This window comes from Elgaria multicarinata, chromosome 4 (assembly GCF_023053635.1).
Source record: "Elgaria multicarinata webbii isolate HBS135686 ecotype San Diego chromosome 4, rElgMul1.1.pri, whole genome shotgun sequence".
Classification (NCBI taxonomy): Eukaryota; Metazoa; Chordata; class Lepidosauria; order Squamata; family Anguidae; genus Elgaria; species Elgaria multicarinata.
Window position 1 is genome coordinate 107,840,513 of NC_086174.1, and position 23,075 is coordinate 107,863,587.

The window sequence follows — 23,075 nt, forward strand, 5'->3', positions numbered from 1 at the left end:
TTCGATCCTGAGTTTCCGTTTCATGAACAGAAGGGCTTCTTCCACTAATGGAAGGGACTCCAATCCAGTGGAGACTTGCACCAGCAGAAGGTGCGGGGAGGTGTTCTTTGTCAGTTCCCTCTGTAGCCTTGAGCATCACTACCCATGTCATTTTGAAAGGTTTCCTAACCCTCAGGAACAGATTTTCAAAGAGCACAGTGAGGAGGGTGAACTGGCAAGTGTGTCCTCCTCTTGCTGCCAGCGGGACCATCTCATGAGCATAGTTTGCTCATAGAAACTTAGGATCCATTAACTTTATGCCTTCATTTCTAATTGCTACTGGTTTTCTCTTAATTTTCTCAACAGAATATTTGAAAATGTTAATTGATGGCTTTTATTATTTCATAGGCTCTGTAAACTCTACCTCAGAGGTGCATTCGCCACCAAATGTGGGATTAAGACGCAGTGGGCAAATTGAGGGAGTACGGCAGATGCATAGCAATGCGCCCAGAAGTGAAATCGCTACTGAACGGGACCTGGTGGCATGGAGTCGAAGGGTTGTGGTGCCAGAGCTGTCAACAGGAGTAGCCAGGTAAGTTCAAGGCTTTTGGTATCAAGTCAGTAGGTTTGCATTGCTAGGCTTACAATTAACCTTGATAGGTTTTTGTATGTATTATATTTAGAAGCACAAAACTGGTGTCAGCCTTCACAGTACGTCTTGCATATTCTTAGCATAAAACATGATCACAAATGCAAGGCATGAGGAATTGCTGAAGATACAGAATACTCATTTGTTTGTGATTCCTGGACCATGTTTACTATGATTTACTGTTTCATTTTCTGCTTTGTACTGGTCTTTTTAAAAAGCAGTTTATACACCTGAATATGTATCTTGAGTTCATTATCTTTCGCTATGGCTGTACAGTGTTACAGAAGGAGATCCTCTACCATACTTTTTAAAATCCGTCTTTATGCATATAGAACAGGAAATAAGCATTTGTATACCTTTTCTGAAACAAATTAATTCTGTGCACTAAAAGAAAGTGTGCACTTTCTGGAGACTTATTGCTACATCTGAAATGTACTTTGCAGAGTTCATTGTGAGTAGGAGTAAATGTCTATGCAACTTCCTTATCTTGGGGGAATAAGCATAGGCTTTCATTTTTAGAGTGGATTACAATTTTAATATGCTGTTTTGAAACTGTAGGACAAGCTCCAGCAACTATTAAATAGAATATCACTTCAAAATAGTTATGTCACTACAAATCAAAAAAGGTTAGACAGGGTGGGCGTGTGGCCCCTGCCTGTAGGAATTGGTACAGAGGTTGTAATTCACTTATTTAGAAGTATATTTTAAAATAAGGTAAGATTAACACCTAAATTTCTCTCCTGTAGCAGGCAGGAAGAATGGAGAACAGCAAAGGGGGAAGAAGAAATAAAGATATACAGATCAGAAGAGAAAAGAAAACACGTTGCAAATCATGTTCCAAGAGAGAACAAAATATCTTCTTTGCCTAAGGTAAGAAGTGCCATATTGCCTCTATTGCACATGAAGACTGCAATCCTAAGCAGGACCTAAGTATCATTTTAATCAATAAGAATTATTTCTTGAATAGACCTGATTAGTATTAGGCTAGAAGTCAAAGATATAATGTAGAACAGAATTTCATTCATAGCAAGGCAAATTTCATGGAAAGCTGAGGATAGATAGATCATAAGATAATATAGCAGCCAAGTCAGTAAAGTTGTATCACTTACTGTGTTTCTTTATCTTTAAAGTGAGAATGGCTTTGGTATATAAAACATTTCTCTGTATTTGCATATGTATATATACAGTAGTGGAACATGATCAAAAGCCTCAATTGGAAATTCTGAGAAGCCTTTGCAACATTGGCATTATACTTTGAGGAAGTATTAAGGTTGCTCTATTGATTTCCTTTCATTTCTTTCCATTTAAACTGTAACAATAATTTCCCAGTTCTGCTTATTCAGTAGCAGAAAGTTGCTTATTGTTTACATGAAGACTTTTTCATATGTTACCTTTTAATAGTCTCAGGACAGTGGAATAAAAAGTTTAAAAACTTTTTCTTATTTCATTGCATGATATTAAACTGGTTCTGAATTTGCAATCAGGTGGGTTGTAGTTGAGGATTAATTAGTACAGGGTAAAGTAATTTGTTATGAGGCATAACATTTAAACTGTTGTGTGAATCATGCTAAACTGTTAGGTATTCTAATTGTTTATATCTCCTACAAGAGTTAATTAAAATGGTCCACCCTCAGGAGTCTGATGGATCTAAATGATTTTCAGTTGGTTCTTGAGGATTATTCTGTCTATCAGGCTAGTAATCATGTTGAAATTCTGGTTGACCTTGAAATTAGGAAATACCCCAGACCATTCATATTATTGCATCTGAATGTCTTCTCCCTGCTCACAATCCTACACTAGCTCTTTGGTGGTCTGAGGCATTGCAGTGAAATGGCAGGAACAATGGCTAGAGTGATAGTGGAAGTATGATGTATCCAATCAAACACAGTCTAATATGTGGCGATGATGGTTCACCATCATATATTCAGTCAGCTAGCGGAGTTGTTCTAAGTAGTCAGAGGACTTTTGGCGTTCAGGATGGAGAGGAAGACTTCTCAGTAGCCAGTTGTAACCAATTCGTTAGTCACTGGATTGGTTTGCATGTAACACTAACCCATGGTTTATTTAAACTATGATTTGTTGCCCTGCCCAGGATTTGTGAGGCAGATGATCAAACAAATCATGGTTTGTTTTCTGAGTCTCCAGGTTGTTTTTTTACCTCCTCTACCTGTTCCTTTCCAAGTCCCAGCTGCCTTTGTGGTACTGCAGTCCTTCTTATAAATAGGTTGGGTATTTTGCCTGCTCTTGCCTGCTGCAAGAGCAATCAAAATGAACGTGAAAACTCATGATTCACAACTCATAGTTAACCCATAGTTCTAGATACACACATAATGACAACCCATGACTCAACAAACCATGATTCATTAAATTATAGTTTGTTGTTATGTGAGAACCAGGTCACTTTGTGGATAAAATTGCTTTGTCCACAAATCTGGTAAAGTCATTTGAATCTTGTACTACTGCATATTAGAGCACTACCAGTAAATGTACTTCCAGCATTCGCTTGTCTAGTTAAGCCAGATACTTCTCAGTTTGTGCAACCTGAAGCTGTAGACAAGGTTGTTGGTGAGGAGAAACTGACCACCTGTACGCTCAAATCTTTTTCATCTCACTATTAAGATCTGCCAGAGTAGGTGGTGGAAGTGGTGAATGCCTCCTCAGGGAGGATCATTTGCCCCATCCAATGGCCTTCCACCAGGTTGCTAAAGCCTTCCTGCTTAGGAAGGTGTTTGGGCCATAAGTGGTTGCTCTTACTGAATTCGCATAAATGAAGTGTGCATAGCATAGGAAACCATAGTACTAGCTCTTATCTACCTAGAAAATATTTATACTTAAAGACTTAATTTTGTCCAGGGATGTCTATGCCATTTTGTAACCATAGGTGACCATTCCTAGATTTTAGAGGGAAAACATCTGAACTACTATTAAGCACTAAGAAAGTGGAAGGAAACTCAGTAATAATACATGACTGTTAAATGTATTATTAATATGCGTATTATACATCATTATAGAGAGTTGGAAAAATGAATAAAACATCTGGGAGAATAGCAGCTAATGTTTAATGCTGTGTAAGATCAGAATATCAGTAGCTTTTTCTTGGAAGATACTATGAATGCAGGGATGCTTATCATTTGCTATAATGGTCAAAACCTTCTCTTACTCAGCTTTCTTCAAATGTGCAGATAACTTAGCTAGAATATAACTAAGACCTGAACTTCACAGTAATAGAATTATAGTATAGTTTGTGTTGTCGTATAAATTCAGTAGATCTATAGGAAAAGCATGATTGTTCATGGAATTCAGTCTACTGCAGGTTGCATTGCTCAGATCATGCTCAACAAATATTTATGTAGTTTTCAATCTACTTGTTAAGATCATGCATCAAAAATGAAATGTAAAATTGTAATTTCATATGTATTTTCTCAAAATGGGCGTTTTGTGTCTTGCTAGAATCATTCTCATGATCACATATTAGATGTTGGTGATTCCAAAAAACAGCAGGCCAACCAACACAACTACCGTACTAGATATGCTTTGGAAGAAACTGCCAGGCCAAATGAAGATATGGAAAATGGAAGCAGTTCTTCAGATGTAAGACATTACATTGTATTTCATCCTAAAGTGGGCTTTTTCGTAATTCTGGAGGCCTTGGGGTTCCCCAAGCTTGTGGATACTTTCCTGTTCTGTGTGGATGGTGCCACTTTTGCTAGATAAGGACTGCTCCCCAGAGTATGAGTTCACTTTTAGTATATAGATGGGACTGGGAACATGTGGGACAGCAACTCCCATCATTCTTCACCATTGGCTTTGCTGGCTAGGGCTGATAGGAGTTGCAATAGATCAATATCTGAAGGGCCACAAATTCCCCACCACTGGTATATAAGATCAGGGTTCTGTAATGTTCATAGAAAGAGAATTGATTACCTTGGAATTTAAAAACTGACACATATATAAAGAAGTATGGTAATATTTAAGTACAATTTACATATGAGAAATTACATTTAAGTTCTTCTTGAATGGCGGATCAGTGACCTGAGCATTGGGTTTCAAAACTTGGGGCAAGGGTTCAAGTTAATGTGGAAGCTCTCTAGCCATGCTAGGACAAGCACTCCCTACTCCTGACTTGTTTGACTTCCATTTTCTGAGAGTAAAGGGATCTGTTAACTTGAACATCACCTACTGCTGCTAGGATATTTCCTACTCCTAAGCAATTTTACTTCCATCTAGGCTGAGGCTGCATCTTAGTGCATAAATTGGAGACATTAAAGGGTACTGTTTTATTTGCAGGAGCTTTGAAGAAACATTGGGGCAAATGCTTTGGGAGCTTTTTTGTAGGCTCAAAGGGGAATCTGTTTATCTACTGCCTATGTACCATGGAAATATCTATCCCTCTTCCTTTAGGAGGAATTTATATTCTTTGCTGTGGATTTGTGGTAATGGACAAATCTGTGTGATAATTAACATACTCTCATTTCAATCCTTGGCTTGAAGGGTTTTTTATCCTTGTTAAGTAGGGCCACTGAACAACTCAATTCTTAATTATACAACTGTACTCTGTTAAAAAAGTATGAGTGAGAGCTACAAAAATAAATTGCAGTCACATCACTCGGCTTTTCAACACGTTTATTCTGTCCTGATTGTACATGCCATTTTTTATTTTGCACAGATATTTGTACAATTTTGTGCGCATGTTTCAAAAGTGTTTTTGTATGCATTTTTACAAATGTTTTTGAACACTTTTGCAAAGAACACCCCCATTGAATAAAGCATTCTTTGCACACTTTTGCAAATATATGATTTTTTAAAAAGCACTTTAAAGTATGTAGCCATTTTTGTATCCCCTGCCCTCGCCCAAACTGCATCTCAAACTTCAGGAGTGTATGGATTTTGGCAGCAAACTACTTTCCAGTTCATGTTTAGCTTTGGGAAGTGCAAATTCAGGAAGCCACATGATGTGTGAATTCATGACATTAAATTCTATTATCTGTTACTGTTAATTGGAAGTCAAATTTAGCCATAAACAAACATGATATTATCTTTCTCTTAGGAGGGGGAAGTAGTTGTTGCTAGTGGTGGAACATCTGAAAATGAGGGGAAAGTATGGCACAGTGATGGCAGTTCTAGGTAAGTGAATAGAAGGGCCCCTCTGTGTTATATCACAAACTGCTTTTCAAATTCCTCTCTGTTTAAACAAATAGCTTGTCAGATGGCATAAACAACAGCTTTTTTGAGAGATAAGTTCAAGCTCCCCTTGAGTGTGCAGAACTAATAAATAATCTTTGTAAGACTAACTGGTATATTGGAAAGTATATATGCGTTCATTGGAGCATCTAACAAAAAACTGTATAATTAAGTAATACTTGTTTTGAAAATATACTATGCTTCCATTCACCCTTTTTATACTTAGGAATTTATGGTTTTGTATGAATGGCCCATTTTTCAATGGTATTCACTTACTTTTTAATCCATTCTAGTTTCAATAAAGCTGGGATGATTAACTAAATTTTCAGGTCTAGCTGAAAGTTCTATTTTCTGTGATGGGTATTAAATGCTTTCCCCCCTGATTTTTCGTAGTGACTATTCCAGTGATTATTCTGACTGGACAGCAGATGCTGGAATTAATCTGCAGCCACCAAAGAAAGTTCCTAAAATTAAGACTAAGAAAGTAGAGAGCAGCTCAGAAGATGAAGAGGGTCCTGAAAAACAAAGGCAAAAGCAAATCAGAAAGGAAAGAAGAAAAGGAATTGAAGATAAAGATGGTCCAACATCACCAAAGAAAAGGAAACCCAAAGAGAGAAAACAGAAGGTTGTATTTTGGTTGTAGAATATCAGCTAACTTGTTTCTTTTAAAGAAATGCTTCTTTACAATAATGTTGCTTTATTTTCTATCAATATTGATTAGTAGAAATGATAATACATAGGGTTGGATCCATAGTTCAGAGCACTCCCCCTGGCCCTATCCATCTTCTTCTGTCCAGACAGACCTTTGCCCTTTACTCACTCTCTCTGTCACTCCACTCCCAGTCTCTAGCCTATTCTTTCTCTCCCACTGGCCCCTTTATCTTACTTTTTCCTCTCCATTCCCACCTTCTAGCTGCAATATTTCCTCCCCTGTTATCTCACTGTTTCTTTTCTCTCCTAGTCTCTAGCCTTGCTTTTTCTCTCCCCCTCACCACGTTACCTCAATGTTTCTTTCCTCTCCTATCTGCCAGACTTTCTCTTCCTCTGCCCTCTACTTGTTTTCTTTACTATTTCCCCCTCCCTCCCAGCCTCGCTATTGCTCTCCTCCCCACCACCTCTTTGACTAGCCAGTCACCAGTAGCAGCCATTATATAACTAGCCACATCTTCCATGAGAGCCCACAGTACTAATTCCCAAATGTGCATGTGGGTTGGGTCCAAAAGGGTTGGGGACATGTGGTTTAAGTTGTATTTAATTGGTGTCATTCTATTGATGGAATACACTTGCTACAACAGAGGCTTCATTGGAGGAAGAAAAAGGAAGGCAATTTTTGGTGATTGTCTCCCCCCCCCCCCCAATTCTGGAAAGTTGGTGAACCTTTTGAAATAGTGTGGGAGGTGGCACAGGAGGATTGGGGAACTGCCTAAAATGCCACCTGCCCTATCAGCTGATTGAAGTCTCCATTGGTTGAAAGAGAATTCCATGAGCTGATTGATAACTGTTGGATACAGCCACTTGTATCCATGGGGCCACATATTATGCTAGAGCATGCACAAAACAATTCCTAACGTTCCATCATTCTCCCGGAATGCCATCATATTCTAGTATAAAAAACAAAATGCATGGGTGGGTCTTATTTCAAAATGTATATAATTTTAAAATGTATATAGTTCAGCAGTGTCAGGTTTATTCCTGTTCTAATACATTTTCCTATTTTTTTCTCCAATGTGACTTAACCAGAATACTTTGAATTAAGTATATTTTTCTGTAAATGTTCATACTCCTACAACAGTTTCTTAAAATGCTAGAGATTAATTCAAATTTATGTGGCTTTTCTTTAGAGGCTGGCTGTGGGAGTGTTAGCAGAAAATGGCTTGACACTGGAAGAATGGTTGCCTTCGGTGTGGATTACAGATCCTGTTCCCCGTCGATGTCCATTTGTACCACAAATGGGAGATGAGGTATTTTATTGGGCCTGTTCAAACAACACGCTATGCCACTGTTAGACCGCTCACCCCTTTGCACCAAATAGTTAGTGAGCGTGTTTAAACCGTGGTTATGTAGCCACTATGCTTAGGAAGCTAAGTCATGGTTCACATGACACACTAAGCCATAATGTTTAGTTCAAAATGCTTAACCACTATGGTTTAGCGTGTCATCTGAGTTAGGGTAATTTCCTCTCATTTATATGCCCTTTGTTTAGGCTTTCTTGTTTTACAAATCATCAGATTAGTCTACTTTTTAAAAAACAAAATGTCTTAGAGTAATTTTAGGGCGCAATCCTATGCATGTTTAAACAGAAATAAGTCCTATAAATTTGAGCATTCCCCAGCCAGCCATACAAGCTGGGGGATGCTGGGAGTTGTAGGACGTTTTTCTGTCTAAATGTTCATAGGTTTGCTCCCTTTGAAAACAAACTCTGAATTCAAGAACTGTGATGGTTGTTTTAAAATAACAATTCTCCTATTTTGGCCAGCTGAGGTATCCACTGTGGGATATGTGCTCCCTCCTGCTTGGAAGGAAGGACAGAATTTTGTGAACTAGGTTCTTTTGCTGTCCTCCCTCTTACTGGCTCCTCCACAGTTTGTTTCCTGCCATTGCTCAGAGCAGAAACACTTCTCTTTTTCTTTTCCATAGCTCAGGCCTTCTCATTTTTCTGGTCCTTTCCCCATACATAATCTTATCTCTGTGCTTTTATCCTCTTCACTAGTTTTCCTTCTTTTATCTTTCTTTCCCCTCCTGCTCCAAAAGAAATCTGCCCTCTTCCACCTTTTCCCCACACCTCTTCTTGCCTCTGTTCTTTCCGATGGCTCTGGGGAAGCATTCCACCAACAAGCCTACTGACAACAAAGTAAATCATGTTTCAGGACATTGAAATAGTGGCACCATTCGATGTGGAAGAAATCAAAAGTACTAACCACTGGATGGCGCAGAAGGCCCATCTGGGCCCATCTGAGCTTTTACCAGTCTTGGAGGAAGTTTTTCATGAAAAAGCTGATGCAGCGCTAGTTCATCAAGCCTCTCCAGTCCAGCTGATGCAACATTACCCCATTTAAACAGAGCAGGCATGCTTCCTCTGATTCATCCTCTTTTCCACACAAAAGTAAGAGAGGGGGCAAAGGACTTGAGATACAGTCCTAACTCTTAACAGTCCCCATGTATCTCAGTGCCATTCTTCTGAGGAGTCTTGACTGTAATAACCCAGGTTTCTATATTTAGAATGAGGCAGGGCAGATAGCAATCACCCAAGAGACAAATCTATAATATTTACTTAGCTATTGGAGTTTCAGTAAGTGACAACCTTAACTAATAACAAATGGAACTATAACTCTAAACCACTGTTAATTACAAATATAGTGCTGCTGTTCATGGGACAATGCAGCTGCTTTCACAATGTCTTAAGACCCTGTCCGCTCCTGAGTCACTACAATCCAAAAAGCTTGTCCCTTCCTCTTTCCTTTCATCATTCTACTGCTTTCCTCAAACTTCCTTCTCAGCAGCTCTAAATCATTCTGCTGCTACCTTCTTTTGTCTTTCTCCTCAGCTGCTCCTATCTTCTCCTTCTCCAACTGTTTTCCTCTCCTCCCCTTCTCCACTCTCCAACACTCTCACTTTATGCAGCCAACATTCCAAAGCCTTAGAGGCAGGTATTACATCTGACTATGAGTCTCCAGATCCTCACTTTTTCCAAAGCAGCAAAAAAATTCCCTTATGAAGTGCTTCCCGCTCAAGATCTGCTCCTTCGCATCCAAGAGATCCCTAGTCAGAACCCACTTTCTCACCACCCTTCCTTTTGTCTCCAACAAGCCAATTTTCAAACTGGGGATTTTAGGAATAGCAAGCCAATTCACCTACAAATGCCTGCATTTTCAGTACAAGGCTCTGCAGTTTGTATTTGCTTCAGCTCTATGCATCTTCACTATGTTAATGGTAATACAAGTGGCACACTTCCAACTACAGGGCATTTACCATCTGCCCTTTTCTTAACTATCTCTTATTTGTATCTCCTTTCATGTCTGAGATTGATCAGAACCTAAAGATTAGCCATGCATATTCAGAAATTAAAGCATTCAGCAAGTGATCTCAAAGCCAACTGCACTCCTCTCACTAAATACAACATGTTGGTGCCACCTTTGGCACGTCCCTGGGTTCTCGTTCTCTCTCTCTCTCTTTCTTTCTCTTTCTCTCACATTCTCTCACACACCCAAATTCCTTCAGTTCCAGAACACAGTGGACCTGATAAACCTGGCCCATGTCTTGGGCGTAATCATAGAATCATAGAACAGTAGAGTTGGAAGGGGCCTATAAGACCATCAAGTCCAACCCCCTGCTTTGAGATTCTGTCCTGGTCTTGGCTTCTTCACTCAAGACTTCTACAGTGACTGCTGTTACTGGGTCACAAGCGACATGGCATAATTGCCCTCACATCCATAATCAAGTGCTTCTTTTGATGGACAAAGCCCTGCAACCTTTCCTGGGTAGTGTCCCTCAAGGTCCCTGTAATATAAACATCTATCTCCAGGGGCTGGGAGCACTTTCCTAAGGCTTTGATGATGTGCAAAGCCCTGCAACCTTTCCTGGGCAGTAGTACAAGGCACGAAACGACCTACAGTATAAATTGGTTGGAGTTCTCATGCAATTTGTTAGTCCTTCAGTCCCATTGTCAGACTTGGAGATCCTTGTTGAGAATAGGCAGTTTCATAAGAAATTAAAGAAACACATAAGATAGCATTGACTTGAAGTGGGTTTTTTGGGGGGGGGGCACAATTAATGGTAAATAGGTGTTTGGGAAGCTGAAGCACAGTTTAAATAGCTGGTCTGAGTTGCATAGACATGGAGAGGGAAATAACTAAATAACACCAAACTCAGACCTATAGTCTTAAAACATGCTTGGCTCTTTCTTTAACTTTATGTTAAATTTAACTGAATAATTAATATTCCTGATGTTCAAGTGTGAGTGCAGTTGCTGATGTAGTCAAAACAGCAGCACTCACACACATGAGTGGAAGGTACTGGTAATTTTTTTGGGGGGTGCATGGGTTACTGAGGTTCGTAGAAGTAAAAAAACCAAAAAACTAAAGGAGGTAAACCTAAATCAGCCTGATGAGAATTGACTGACTGTTGAGTGTGGTGGGGAATGGAGTATTGTGGAAGGGGGCATGGATGACTAGAACAAGTGAGGGAGGAGCACAACTCACTGCGACACTGTTTCTGGCCACACTGGTGTAATGCATAACTCTTCCAACGACTTGAAGTTGTATCAGTTGGTCTTGCAGACTAAGTACCTTGTGGGAGAGTTGCAGGGAGGTGGTCACAGTTTGCAAGTGTGGTTTGGAGTCATTATGGTATTGTGCTACTATTTAAATGTTTGGGAACCAATGGCATTGTTAATTTTTATAATGGGTCTGTAGGGGGTGGGGAGAGAAGGATCCAAACTTCTGCAAATGATCTGGCAAGTAAATGGAAGTTTTGTTAAATGTTAAAGGAGCCTCTTCTTTTTTTTTTTTTTTTTTGAAAAATAGGATTTTGAAATGTGATATTAATTTCTTTTGAGTCACTATATTTTTTCATGTAACAACTTTGGTATTTCATTTTTGTGTTATGTTCTTAAGGTTTACTATTTCCGACAAGGCCATGAAGCATATGTTTTAATGGCAAAGAAGAACAAAATATATAGCATTAATCCAAAAAAACAGCCATGGCATAAGATGGAACTACGGGTATGTCTCTTCCCCCCTTCTCCCTTTAAATTATGCTTATTATATAAAAAATGGCAATCCAATCCTATACAAACTTACCTGGGAGTAAATCCTATAGAACTCAAAAGGCCTTGCTTCTGAGTATATATGGAGATAATTACCCTCTAAAACTGACTTTATATGCACTTCTAAGTGCAGTGTAAACATTACACTGGTAACCTCTAAGCCATGATTAACAGATCTGAATGGATGGCAAGATTGCACACTTCCTCTCTTGAACTCTGCTTGTCTTGTATTTATCTACACACACACACACACACACACACACACACACACACACTTTTTTTTTGTAAATTGGGGTCAGTTTAATTATTACTCTGGTTATGACAGCAAAGGAAAAATAATAATGCCAAATGGAGTGTGGCTGGTAACGTAGTCATCTTCCTTATGGGTTTGTATTAAGCAGTCGTTCATAGAGCACCTTACTTCTCCTTGTCCCCCTTACATTTGAATCACATTCTCTGCCTACTTGGGCACTGAGCTAAAGTTCTGTATTAAAGTTGTACAAAATAATCAGAAAACTGGTTGACTCTGTAGTACCTCAAGTAATGGGGAATGACCTGGTAAAGTTTAGAACTCACCAGATTACTTTCGCTATCAAAATGTGGTCTCCTTGTGTTTACCTTTTGTGGCAGGAGGGTAGGATAAAATGCTTTAATTAAATAAAATATTTATTTTATATAAAATAATGTGTTGTCTCTTATCAGGAACAAGAGCTGATGAAAATAGTTGGAATAAAGTATGAAGTCGGGCTTCCTACACTTTGCTGCCTTAAACTTGCTTTTCTTGACCCAGATACTGGTAAATTGACTGGAGGATCTTTTACAATGAAGTAAGGAAAACCACTTTTCAGATATGGCTATTGTAATATTTATGACTGTTTGCAATTTTGAAGCAGGTTTGCTGTAGTTTTAAAAGTTTTTATAAAATGAATGTGCTTCAAACGAGTAGTTTAGGAAGTAGCTTTTTCATGTTGATAGCTTTGCACTTTGCTAGTTTTCCTCTTCTTGTATCAGTTCATAATAGAATCAAAGGAGCAATATTGGGCTACGTTATTTGTATGTTTTTAAATGTGCTGTGCAAAATCTATTGGGTTGTATCCAGTTGGGGAACCTCCAGAACAGTTTGGTGAGAAGGAGCTGTAGTGTGAGGAGGAGAAGGGAAGGTTCTGTTGCAAGTCTGTGACTAGGTTCGAACGACATGATAGTCACCGATTGCTTAAATAGTCAATCATTGACAATTGTGTCATCTGGCAAGCCTTTTCCACACCACGGTTGGTTATTTCCTCGAAATAACTAATGCAAATAATCAACAGTGCGCAGAGTTGACTATTTGCACAACTGTTGGTTATTGCGTTGTGTGGTGGACTCGGTTGACTATTTCACGTGCCTACAGAGTCGTGAGGCAAGAGCAGCAGAAACCCCTGCGGCTTTTGCTCAGTGGGGCTCCATAGACATGTGTCAGCACCATCGGCAAGGGGGTTGGTACCTGGTGGTGTGCCTCCCCTGGTGAGCTGAAGCCACACCCCTTGCTCCTGCTACTTGCACGGCTGTGAAACTCCCTGGCTAGGACACTGCGATCTACGGCTGCCAAAGTGTTCCCAGGGACGTGCATGTCCTTCCCTGGGTGGGGTGCTGCATTTGGCGGCTGCCCATGTGTTTCCAGCTATATGCATGTTCCTCCCTGGCCACGAGGAACTTAGCTGCAAACGATTTTTCCTGCAGCCTGAAGTTTAAAAGTCAAGCCGTGGGAGAAATCCCTTCCCCCCACCCCAGTTTCCACAAATGGGGTTCCAAGAACAATAAAATTGGTCTCTCTGTGTGTGTAAAACGATCCCCCTGACAAGGACTGGTGGCGCCCCACAATCATTGGTTGCCCCTCCCCCCGATTTTCTGGATGGGGAAGCTTTATAGAGTGCCAAGGGATTGCTATGAAGATTGCTTCCATAGAGATCCTATGGCATTCTATGAAGCTTCCCCATTCACTGTTTTGTTTACAAAATAATGAATTGTCAGGGATATCCTACACCCACTCTCCCAGTCTCTTACCTCTGAAATGTTAACCCTTTTCTCTAGCTAGAAGGAATGTGGTCCTGGATAGAATCTCCTCCGTCTCCCCCTCTCCTTGTGTATAGATCTGGCACAGTCTTGCTCTCTTAACTCCCAGATCTTTGTTTCGGTGGTGAAAGCCAGAAAGAGCAAGAGAGTGCTGGGCTCTCACTTCCCCCAGCTTTCCTTTAAAACTCACACAAACTCCTCTTCCACGCATGCACTACTCGGATGACGTGTGTGTGTGTGTGAGACTTGGAAAAGTGTGTGTGTGTGTGTGTGTTCGTTTTGTTTTTGAGCGGAATTGCCAAATCCCAGAAATTTTACATCAAGCTGCACAGAGTTCAACTATAGTGCCGTCCGAAATCTCAAGAGGAACCAGCAGGATCAGTATTTCTTGGCTTGGACAGATGTCATGGCACGAATGTTGAAGCTGTCCAGCAACATTTTCGTGCTGGTATTGTTTCTGCTGCTGCTACTTTGAGGAGAAAGAGGACAGATTTTCTCTTAACTTGATATTTACAGTTTCTACCAGACTATATGCAACTTGGCAGCAGGAATAGGAGCGGGTGCTCCCATAGATATCCCTTGGCATTCTATGAAGTTTCCCCATCTGGAAAATCAGTGTGTGTGTGTGTGTGTGTGTGTGTGTGTGTAAAAATGATCACCCTGCTACCCACCCACCCTGATTTCCTGCTTTTGTATTATTCTCAGAAGCCCATTTGTGGAAATCAAGGTGGGTGTGGGGAATGATTTCTCCTGTGGCTTGACTTTTAAATGTCAAGCTGGAGGAGAAATCCTTTGCAGCTAAGTTCATTGTGGCCAGGGAGGGAGAAGAACTTCATGGGCACATGGGAATGGGAGGACAGTTTGGTGAGGGCAGTTGCCGATCGCAGCGCCCCATCTGGGGATGGGACGTCCACGTTCCTGGGAACCGTGGGCAGCCACTAATCGTGGTGCCCCATCCAGGGACATTTAAAAATCAACCCATGGCAGAAATCTTTCCCCCCCAATCTATGGGGAAATGGCTTACTTGGAGGTAAGGAAGGAAAGGCTTCCCCCAGTGGGGAGACCCTTGTGGGTGTCCCCACACCCTGGCACAATGGTGGATTCTCCTGGGAAGTGGGTCTTTAATCCCTTCCTACCCACAGAAGAAACAGGGCGCTTCACCAGTAGGGATCTCTCTCTCTGCCTTGCTTTTGAGAGCTGTCAGTGTGCAGCAGCAGAGACCAAGATTGTGAGGGAGAAGCAACACTGCTTTTCAGTGGGAGGACGGAGAGGGGTTGGGGTTGGGCAGGGGATGAGCTACTCAACACACAGTTAATAGTCAACTCATGGTTGAGTATTATGTTGTGTGAGGAGTACCCCCTAAATAGTCAACTGTGGAGTTCACTGATAACACACAGTTGACTCTTGTGTCATCTGAACGCGCCCTTTGTTTGTGTAACACTGGATTTCACCCACAGTATATTATATCTTGTTGTAGAAAACCTCTCCCCCCCCCCCCCCAGAAAACATACTAATTTGAGGGGGAAATGTAATGAACAGCAGGTCTGGGAACTCAGGTTGTGGTTGAACAAGTGAAAACAGTGAATGGCGTGGGTGGGTACACTTTGGGAAAGAAAAGCAGTAGCCACTTCTCTATACACCCTTCACTTCATCCGATACCCCTAGTGGGAGAACTCTGACTGAGGGAAAAGTGCTGGTGGAAAAGTTGTAGGGCAAAGCACTGGACAGCAAAGGGTTAAGTACCATTTCTTCCTTCCAAATGACGCCCCCTTGCAGCTCTTCATTGTTCAACTTGGGTCTGTTGCCAAACATCTACTTTAGCCTTCAGTTAATCCATTTATTGAAAAATCAATGGAATAGTCCCACTGGTTTTCTCACTTGTAATTCATAGCAAACACTTCTCTTATATTATCTCATTTTGCTTATATTTAGGTATCATGATATGCCAGATGTTATAGATTTCCTAGTCTTAAGGCAGCAGTTTGATGATGCAAAACATAGACGATGGAACATAGGTGGGTGCCTTAGGATTCACTTGATATTGCAATTCTCTTTGATTTGACTAGAACTGGATCATAATTATTACAAAGGATACATTTTTTAAAAACTTCACATTGTACTTGTACTAAATTCAAAATATAATCTATGACTTGTGGATATAAATAATGTTTTCTTAGGAACTTGAATCAGTGACTTTTTAAATAGTCTTTATTTAAGTAATATTTTAAAATTTGTGCTGAATTATCTTTTTTGCTTTAATGTTTTTGTTTAGATATTCTTTCACTTCTGTATGAAGTTAAAAAGCAACAAGGTTCAAAATCCTTGTAAGGGTTTTCATTAAATTCCCAAGCAAATGTGTGGCTGTTTTTGTTTGTGTTAGGGGTTTACCTTTTTCTTAGGACTAAAAAGCTATTGAAATTCATGAATAGCATAAAGAATCTAAACTTTATCATAACATTTAAATTATTTTAGATAAATGTTTTTGTTTTGTGTGCTATCTGCTTTATGGCCTTATGTGAATCTTATTTTATACTTTATATAATATATTTTAATGGTTTTTAATTTTTGTGAACCACCCAGAGACCTTCGGCTATGGAACAGTATAGGATTCCTATACAGTATAGGATTTCCTATACAGGATTCCTGCATTGAGCAGGTGGTTGGACTTGATGGCCTTGTAGGTCCCTTCCAACTCTGCTATTCTATGATTCTATGAAATATAACAAATGAATTAAAATGAATGAATATTTTGTCCTTCAAGAGTGCAATCCATACCACAGTTCTGAACATTGATTTCAAGTATGGATAATGAAGATAGTCTACAATCATTTGAGATCCTCACCCTGACTTACGTCTGAAAACAGAAATTGGTTTAATGGTGTCATTACAGTGTAACAGCTTTATGAAGTCTTGCTAATGGAATGTTAGCATTTTGCATCTTTTTGTTTAGTAGCTGGCAGCATTTAGTAGCTGAGAGCATTTATGAAAAACCATAAATTAATGACATAATTTGGTATTCCTGTCCAGGTGATAGATTTAGATCAGTAATTGATGATGCCTGGTGGTTTGGAACAATAGAAAGCCAAGAGCCCCTACAGTCTCAGTATGCTGACAGCTTGTTTCAGTGCTACAATGTCTGGTTAGTAATTTGCTTATACATAGGTTTTTATCTTCTCATTGTTTTTAAACGTCATGTATATTTAATCATTCGCTGGTAAGTTTTATTTTTTAAGTGCATTAAGCTAAAATTTGGGGGAAAATATTCAGATAAGCAATGCTGCTAACAAATTTGGTTGTCTTTTTTTTCTTGAAGTTGGGACAATGGAGACACTGAGAAAATGAGTCCTTGGGATATGGAGCCTATACCAAACAATGGTATGTGTCTACTTTCCCCTAGATGTACAGAAAGGAGACAGAACTTACTATGTACGTATGTGATGAACTGTAAAGAAGTTAAGCTGATTATGCTGTAAAAAGGGGGAAAATCACTAATTTTTGATTTACTGATTTGTCTGTAAAATCACAAGCTTATTGAGAAAATCAAATATTGAATTTTGTTCGGAAAAAAGTTTTTACCACTGAAAATAATGGGTTTTATTTTGCAATAGGCAAACATTTTGCAAGGATTCCCAGGTTTGTCCATACACTGCATTATTAGGATGAGTTGCCAACTTCAGAGTTAGCAATGCTGCTGAATCTCTCATAAACATCTTGATTAAACCTATTCTCTCTAGGTCAATGGTTCCCAATTAGCTAAGTACTGTGGACCCCTTGTTTTTTAAATGCCAAGCCATGGACCCCCTACTTTTGAAAAATTTGTTATCTCTATGATAGTTACCTGTGTGAAGCAATTGTTCGGAGAAAATAAGGGGTAGCCCCTAATAACAAAGGATTTTAGGTATACTAAAAAACAGACCATAAAATTTGTGATATTACCATGCAAAAATGGCAATGATTTAGTTAGGAATATAAAGACGAATTTAATTTGACTAATGTCTAGTTTACAATTGAACAAATTATGACATGTCTAGCAGCTACTAAACCTAAACGTGACGGGAGAAATCATGCCTCTTTTTGTCCCGAACAATCCCTTCCACATCCGGTTCAATATTTCCTACTTTTAATCTCAAATCTGGATCAACAGCGAGCCGATTTCTATGCTTGTTCTTCATATTTATTTATTTATTTTATTACATTTATATACCGCCCCACAGCCGAAGCTCTCTGGGCGGTTTACAACAATTAAAAGTATACAAAATTAAAAAAACATAAAAACAGTATAAAAACAGTATCCATTTAAAAACAACAATTCTGGGGTCCATTAAAAACAAACTTAACGTTGTTAAATGCTGTTAAAATGCCTGGGAGAAGAGAAAAGTCTTGACCTGGCGCCGAAAAGATAACAATGTTGGCGCCAGGCAAATCTCATCAGGAAGATTATTCCACAGTCGGGGGGCAACCACTGAAAAGGCCCTTTCCCTTGCTGCCATCTTCCGAGCTTCCCTCGGAGTAGGCACTCGGAGGAGGACCTTAGATGTTGAGCGCAGTGTACGGGTAGGTTCATGTCGGGAGAGGCGTTCCATCAGGTATTGCAGTCCCAAGCCATGTATATATAACAAAATGTCGAAAATGATTGTTCACAAAGATATATGGAACAAAAGGGAACTAGATGTTTCAAAGCTTTTTCACCTAACTTCTTATAATCAGGAAAAACCGTCACCCAGAATTGGTCTAGTCTATATTCTTTGAAGAATGATTTCAATGAACCATCTCAAGTCACGTCAACAAGTGCATCTTGCTCTTCCGCAGAGAAGAGTTGTTAGTTTGTACATCACCACATTCAAAAGGATTCCTTATCCATGAGTTTTCAGGATTAGGTGCAGGGAAGTAATCTCTGAAGCTACTCACAGGTGCTCAGTGATGTTATATTTTACTTCTGGTAGGAATTCGTTGTCAGTGGACTCCAGAAATGAATGGTGAATATGTGAATGGTGCCACGGACCCCTTGGGTGGGTTACGCGAACCCTCTGGGGTCCACGGACCCCCAATTGGGAACCACTGCTCTAGGTGAACAGATTTGGACAAATAAATAGATTGAATGTAGAAATGAACACTTCAAGAAAGCTTTAGTAGTAAAGCTGGTCTTTAAAGTAGAAGAATGAAGACTCAGTCCCCATTCATTTGTCAATGTAGGTGGTTGATTGAAATGCAATTGCATGGAGACAACAGCAGTTCGAAAACCATTTGGATTAATTGAATCTCCTTATGGCCTGGACAGTTTCACCCATCCCAGCAGAACTGTTTTATGCATTTTGAGTTGGCATGGTTTAAATAATCTAAATTGGATGAGGAACCGTACTCCTAAACAGGCATTTGCAATTTCTGGCTGGCCTTGCTAGCCAAGTAAAAAAAAAAAGTGGTCACAAAGCCTTGATTTGTCCCTGCAAAGCACACTCAAGTCAGCCTTCCTTGCAGGAAAAGCTTGTGGGAGATTTCCAGTTTGGTCACTCTGAGGCGCAAAGTATGCTGTGTAGCTCAGGCAGCAAAGCAATCAAAGAACATTCCACCTTTTTCCTAGTCTTGTTTCTGGGGAATGGGCAGGAATTGCCACATAACATGCCAGGATGATCCCTGCCCACTTCTGTAGCCCCAAAATTGGAAGAAAGGCCGATTACTTACCATCGCCAATGTGACAAGCAAAACTGGGGAAACATGCTCATAAATGGCTTGCTACATGAATAAGCCTCTCCATTTATATATTAGGGTTTGGCCATAAATGTGAGAATTATTGTGGTTACAAAGAAATACTTATGCATCAAACTTCTGAAGAGCGGTTTCAATTTATCTAATGCTCTCCTAGTGTTAGGAGATAATTATAATCTTTCTTGCTCTTTAACATTATTCTTCAATCATGACCATTGGGTTTCTCTTTAACTGAATAGGAGTGCTCTTAAGCTCTTTCTGGGAATTCTAAACTTGTTACGCTTCTGTAATGTGGAGATGGATTTATTTACATGTAGATTTCACCCTAGAATCAAGAGGATTTACACTATTAATTAAAGAGATATTAAAAATGTAAATGAGTAGTTTAAATTACATAGCTTTTAATTCACTCCTGCCCCATAAGGATAGCCAATTTTATTTCTAAAAAAAGCACTAGCTGGTTATGACTGAATATAAGAAAAAGACAGGAAATTAACTTGCATATTAATAGAAGATTCTGAATAATGCAATGCACACACACACACACACATTTATTTCATTTCTGTACCGCCTTTCCATCAAAAATGGCACTCAAATGGCCCACGATAATAACATACTTTAAAAACAAATTCTTAATTAAGATATACAAATCGATACCTAGAAACAGGTAAAAGCATAACAGTAAAACAAATTAACATCAAAACGATTACCCCTTCATCATTAGACCAGTTTATATGCCAAAGGCCTGCCTGAATGAAAGCATATTTGCCTGCTGGTGAAAGGGCAACAGAGGGGGGACCAACTTGGCCTTTCTTGGCAGGGAATTCCAGAGAATGGAAATGGCCACCGAAAGGCCTTCCCTTGTGTCCCCACCAGATATGCCTCCAATGGCAGTGGAACTGAGAGAAGGGCCTCCCCTGAAGATCTTATAAACCAGGAAGTCTCATATGGGAGAAGGAGGTCTTTCAGATATTTATTTATTTATTACATTTATATACCGCCCCATAGACGAAGCTCTCTGGGCGGTTTACAACAGTTAAAAATGGTAAACATTAAAAAGTATACAAAATTTAAAAACCATCAGAAACATAAAAACAACTGTATAAAAACAACAGTAGCCTGGTTTCAAGTTCTATAGGGGTTTCTCAGTCATTGAATTGTTGTAAACTGCCCAGACAACTTTGTCTATGGGGCGGTATAGAAATGAAATTAATTTGTTATTGTTGTTATTGTTATTATTAACAATAATAACTAGCACTTTGAATTGTGCCTAGAAACAGACGAGTAATCGGTGAAGCTGGTTTTTTTATTATGAATATTAACAAAATAGAGCAGAAAATACATTGTGAAAACAGGGGAAAACATACATTACATATATAGGATTATCATCGATTTCCATTGTGTACACGGTTCATAAAAAAAGGGGGGTGGATAGAGTTATACAAAGGTTTCAAAGGAAGCTGTTGTAACAAGTGAGTCGTATGCTCCCTGTTACCAGCCCCAGTCAACACCCTGGCTGCAGTATGCTGGACCACCTGAAGTTTCCGAACACTTTTCAAAGGCCACTGGAGTCCAAATGGGACAGGAGTCCAAATAGGATGTAACATGCTTGCGTGATTGTGGCAAGATCAGACATCTCTAGGAATGGGTGTGGTTGAGGAACCAGCTTCAACTGTGCTAAATGCACTCCTGGCCACTGCCAAAACCTGGGCATCCATGTTTAGACATGAACCCCAAAGTATACCCACACTGCAAACCTGAGTCTTTAGGAGAGTGTAATTCCCTATTCCTTAATGTGCCTTTCAACTAACCAGGATCACCTCTGTCTTGTCTGGATAAAGCTTCAATAAGTTCACTCTCATCCAGTCCATTACCGATATCAGACACCTGTTTAGAACTAGAACTTCTTTGGATTTAGATGGAAAAGAAAGATAGAGTTGAGTGTCATCAGCAGAGTGGTGGCACTGAACCCCCAAACTCCAGACAACCTCTTCTAGTGGATTCATGTATACCGGTATGTTAAATAGCATGGGGGACTAAATAGAACCCTCAGGGACACCAGAGGCCAATGGCCATGGCATTGGACAGGAATCCCCAGCTGTTTTTATAAGCCAGGAAGGGTAAATATCCAACACACATGTGATATATATGTAATGCCCATTTATAATAATCACAGTCACCTGATTGCACTTAAAATAATAGTGGGCTGTGGATTGTTCATTCATACCATTGTGTTTTCTTAATAGATATGAAATTGCTTAAGTCACAAGGATAATTATATCAGTTATTATGTTCATTTTATTCTTTATTTCAGCTGTGTTTCCTGAGGAGCTTGGAACTAGTGTTCCTTTAACTAACGTTGAAAGCAGATCATTGATATACAAACCTCTGGATGGAGAATGGGGTTCCAGGACTCGTGATGATGAATGTGAAAGAATAATTTCAGGGATAAACCAACTGATGACTTTAGGTAATGCTTGGTGTGAAAGAATAAAATAACACATATTCATGCGCTCTGAGTATCTGTTTAGATAGTCTTACGTGGCTGTAAATTTTTTATTTGGATTTCTGCGTTTAGTTGTTATTGTAGCCACTTCATCTGTGGCTCTTCTTACATAGTGATCATTAACATGTAGGAAAAGGACATTCCTGAGATGGTTTTTGGGGGACAATTTGTGTGTGTTGATCATTAAACACAAATACTCAGTAACTAATCAATAAATAATATGCTGCTTCTGCTTGATATTGGAACACTTGTATGAGTAAAATCTATCCTTATTTAGTCAATCTCTCCTCGAATTATTTTTACATCTTTAAAATGCTTTTTTGTAATGTAGTAATGACATCTTTGTTCTATGTTTAGATATTGCTTCTGCTTTTGTGGCACCTGTGGATTTCCAAGCTTATCCAATGTACTGCACTGTTGTTGCATATCCTACTGATCTCAGTACAATTAAGCAAAGACTGGAAAATAGGTTTTACAGGTTTGTAATAAGTTTATTCACATTTTGCTTTTGATTTCATCAGACAATATCTCGAGCAACTTTTGCTTCTAGCTGAGCACAGCATGTATTATCTACTGTGTTATGCACTGAGATGTCACACTGGGGTATTCTTGTGAAGGCTTCTCCTATTTACTGTTAACCTTGAAATGCTCCAACTCACCTTAGCTTGACCTAGGTTGCCCTGGTTTGAAGAGATTTTCAAAAATGATTTCTAGATACCGTATGGACCCCTTCTTTATCTTGCATTCTTTAATTTTATGCTTTTTATATCATTGAGCCAATATTTATCATAAAGTTGCTGTTCCTATTGAAATTGCTTAAAACTTAATTCTGGCCAAGGTGACACATGTCTAAGTTACATCATAGCTCAGTTCAGACAACACATTTCTCAGTGGTGGTTTTAGAACTCCACAGTAGAGTTCTAAAAGGATACCTTTTAATAATGTGCTGCTTTTAATGATGTATTAGTTTTGAATGTTTTAATTATATGTATTTTGTGGTATTTACATTTGTGTTGTGCCCTGCCTCGATCTGGAGGGAGAGGCGGGTAACAAATAAATATATTATTATTATATATTACTATTACACCACCATTGAGAAATGTGTTTATTTATTTATTCATTTATTTATTACATTTTTATACCGCCCAATAGCCGAAGCTCTCTGGGCGGTTGTCTGTCTGGAGTTTTCCGTTGCGTTGAGAGTGGTGAAAGGAGCTAGTGCCACCCTAGGAGAGCCACCG

At 39.4% G+C, this 23,075-nt stretch overlaps 1 protein-coding gene across 3 annotated transcripts in view; it reads left to right on the top strand.

Annotated features, from left to right (window-relative positions):
- Positions 1–23,075, top strand: part of PHIP (pleckstrin homology domain interacting protein) — a 110,663-nt gene that overhangs the window by 64,605 nt on the left and 22,983 nt on the right. For 2 of the 3 annotated variants that reach the window (XM_063124925.1, XM_063124926.1), the window contains exons 19-31: positions 388–571; positions 1,375–1,498; positions 4,079–4,219; positions 5,676–5,752; positions 6,203–6,434; positions 7,651–7,770; positions 11,422–11,529; positions 12,276–12,400; positions 15,558–15,640; positions 16,653–16,764; positions 16,939–17,051; positions 21,643–21,798; positions 22,192–22,312. In XM_063124925.1, the coding sequence (XP_062980995.1) occupies positions 388–571; positions 1,375–1,498; positions 4,079–4,219; positions 5,676–5,752; positions 6,203–6,434; positions 7,651–7,770; positions 11,422–11,529; positions 12,276–12,400; positions 15,558–15,640; positions 16,653–16,764; positions 16,939–17,051; positions 21,643–21,798; positions 22,192–22,312 (1,696 nt within the window). The remainder of the gene's footprint in view (positions 1–387; positions 572–1,374; positions 1,499–4,078; positions 4,220–5,675; positions 5,753–6,202; positions 6,435–7,650; positions 7,771–11,421; positions 11,530–12,275; positions 12,401–15,557; positions 15,641–16,652; positions 16,765–16,938; positions 17,052–21,642; positions 21,799–22,191; positions 22,313–23,075) is intronic. The other variant, XM_063124927.1, reaches the window with a different exon arrangement.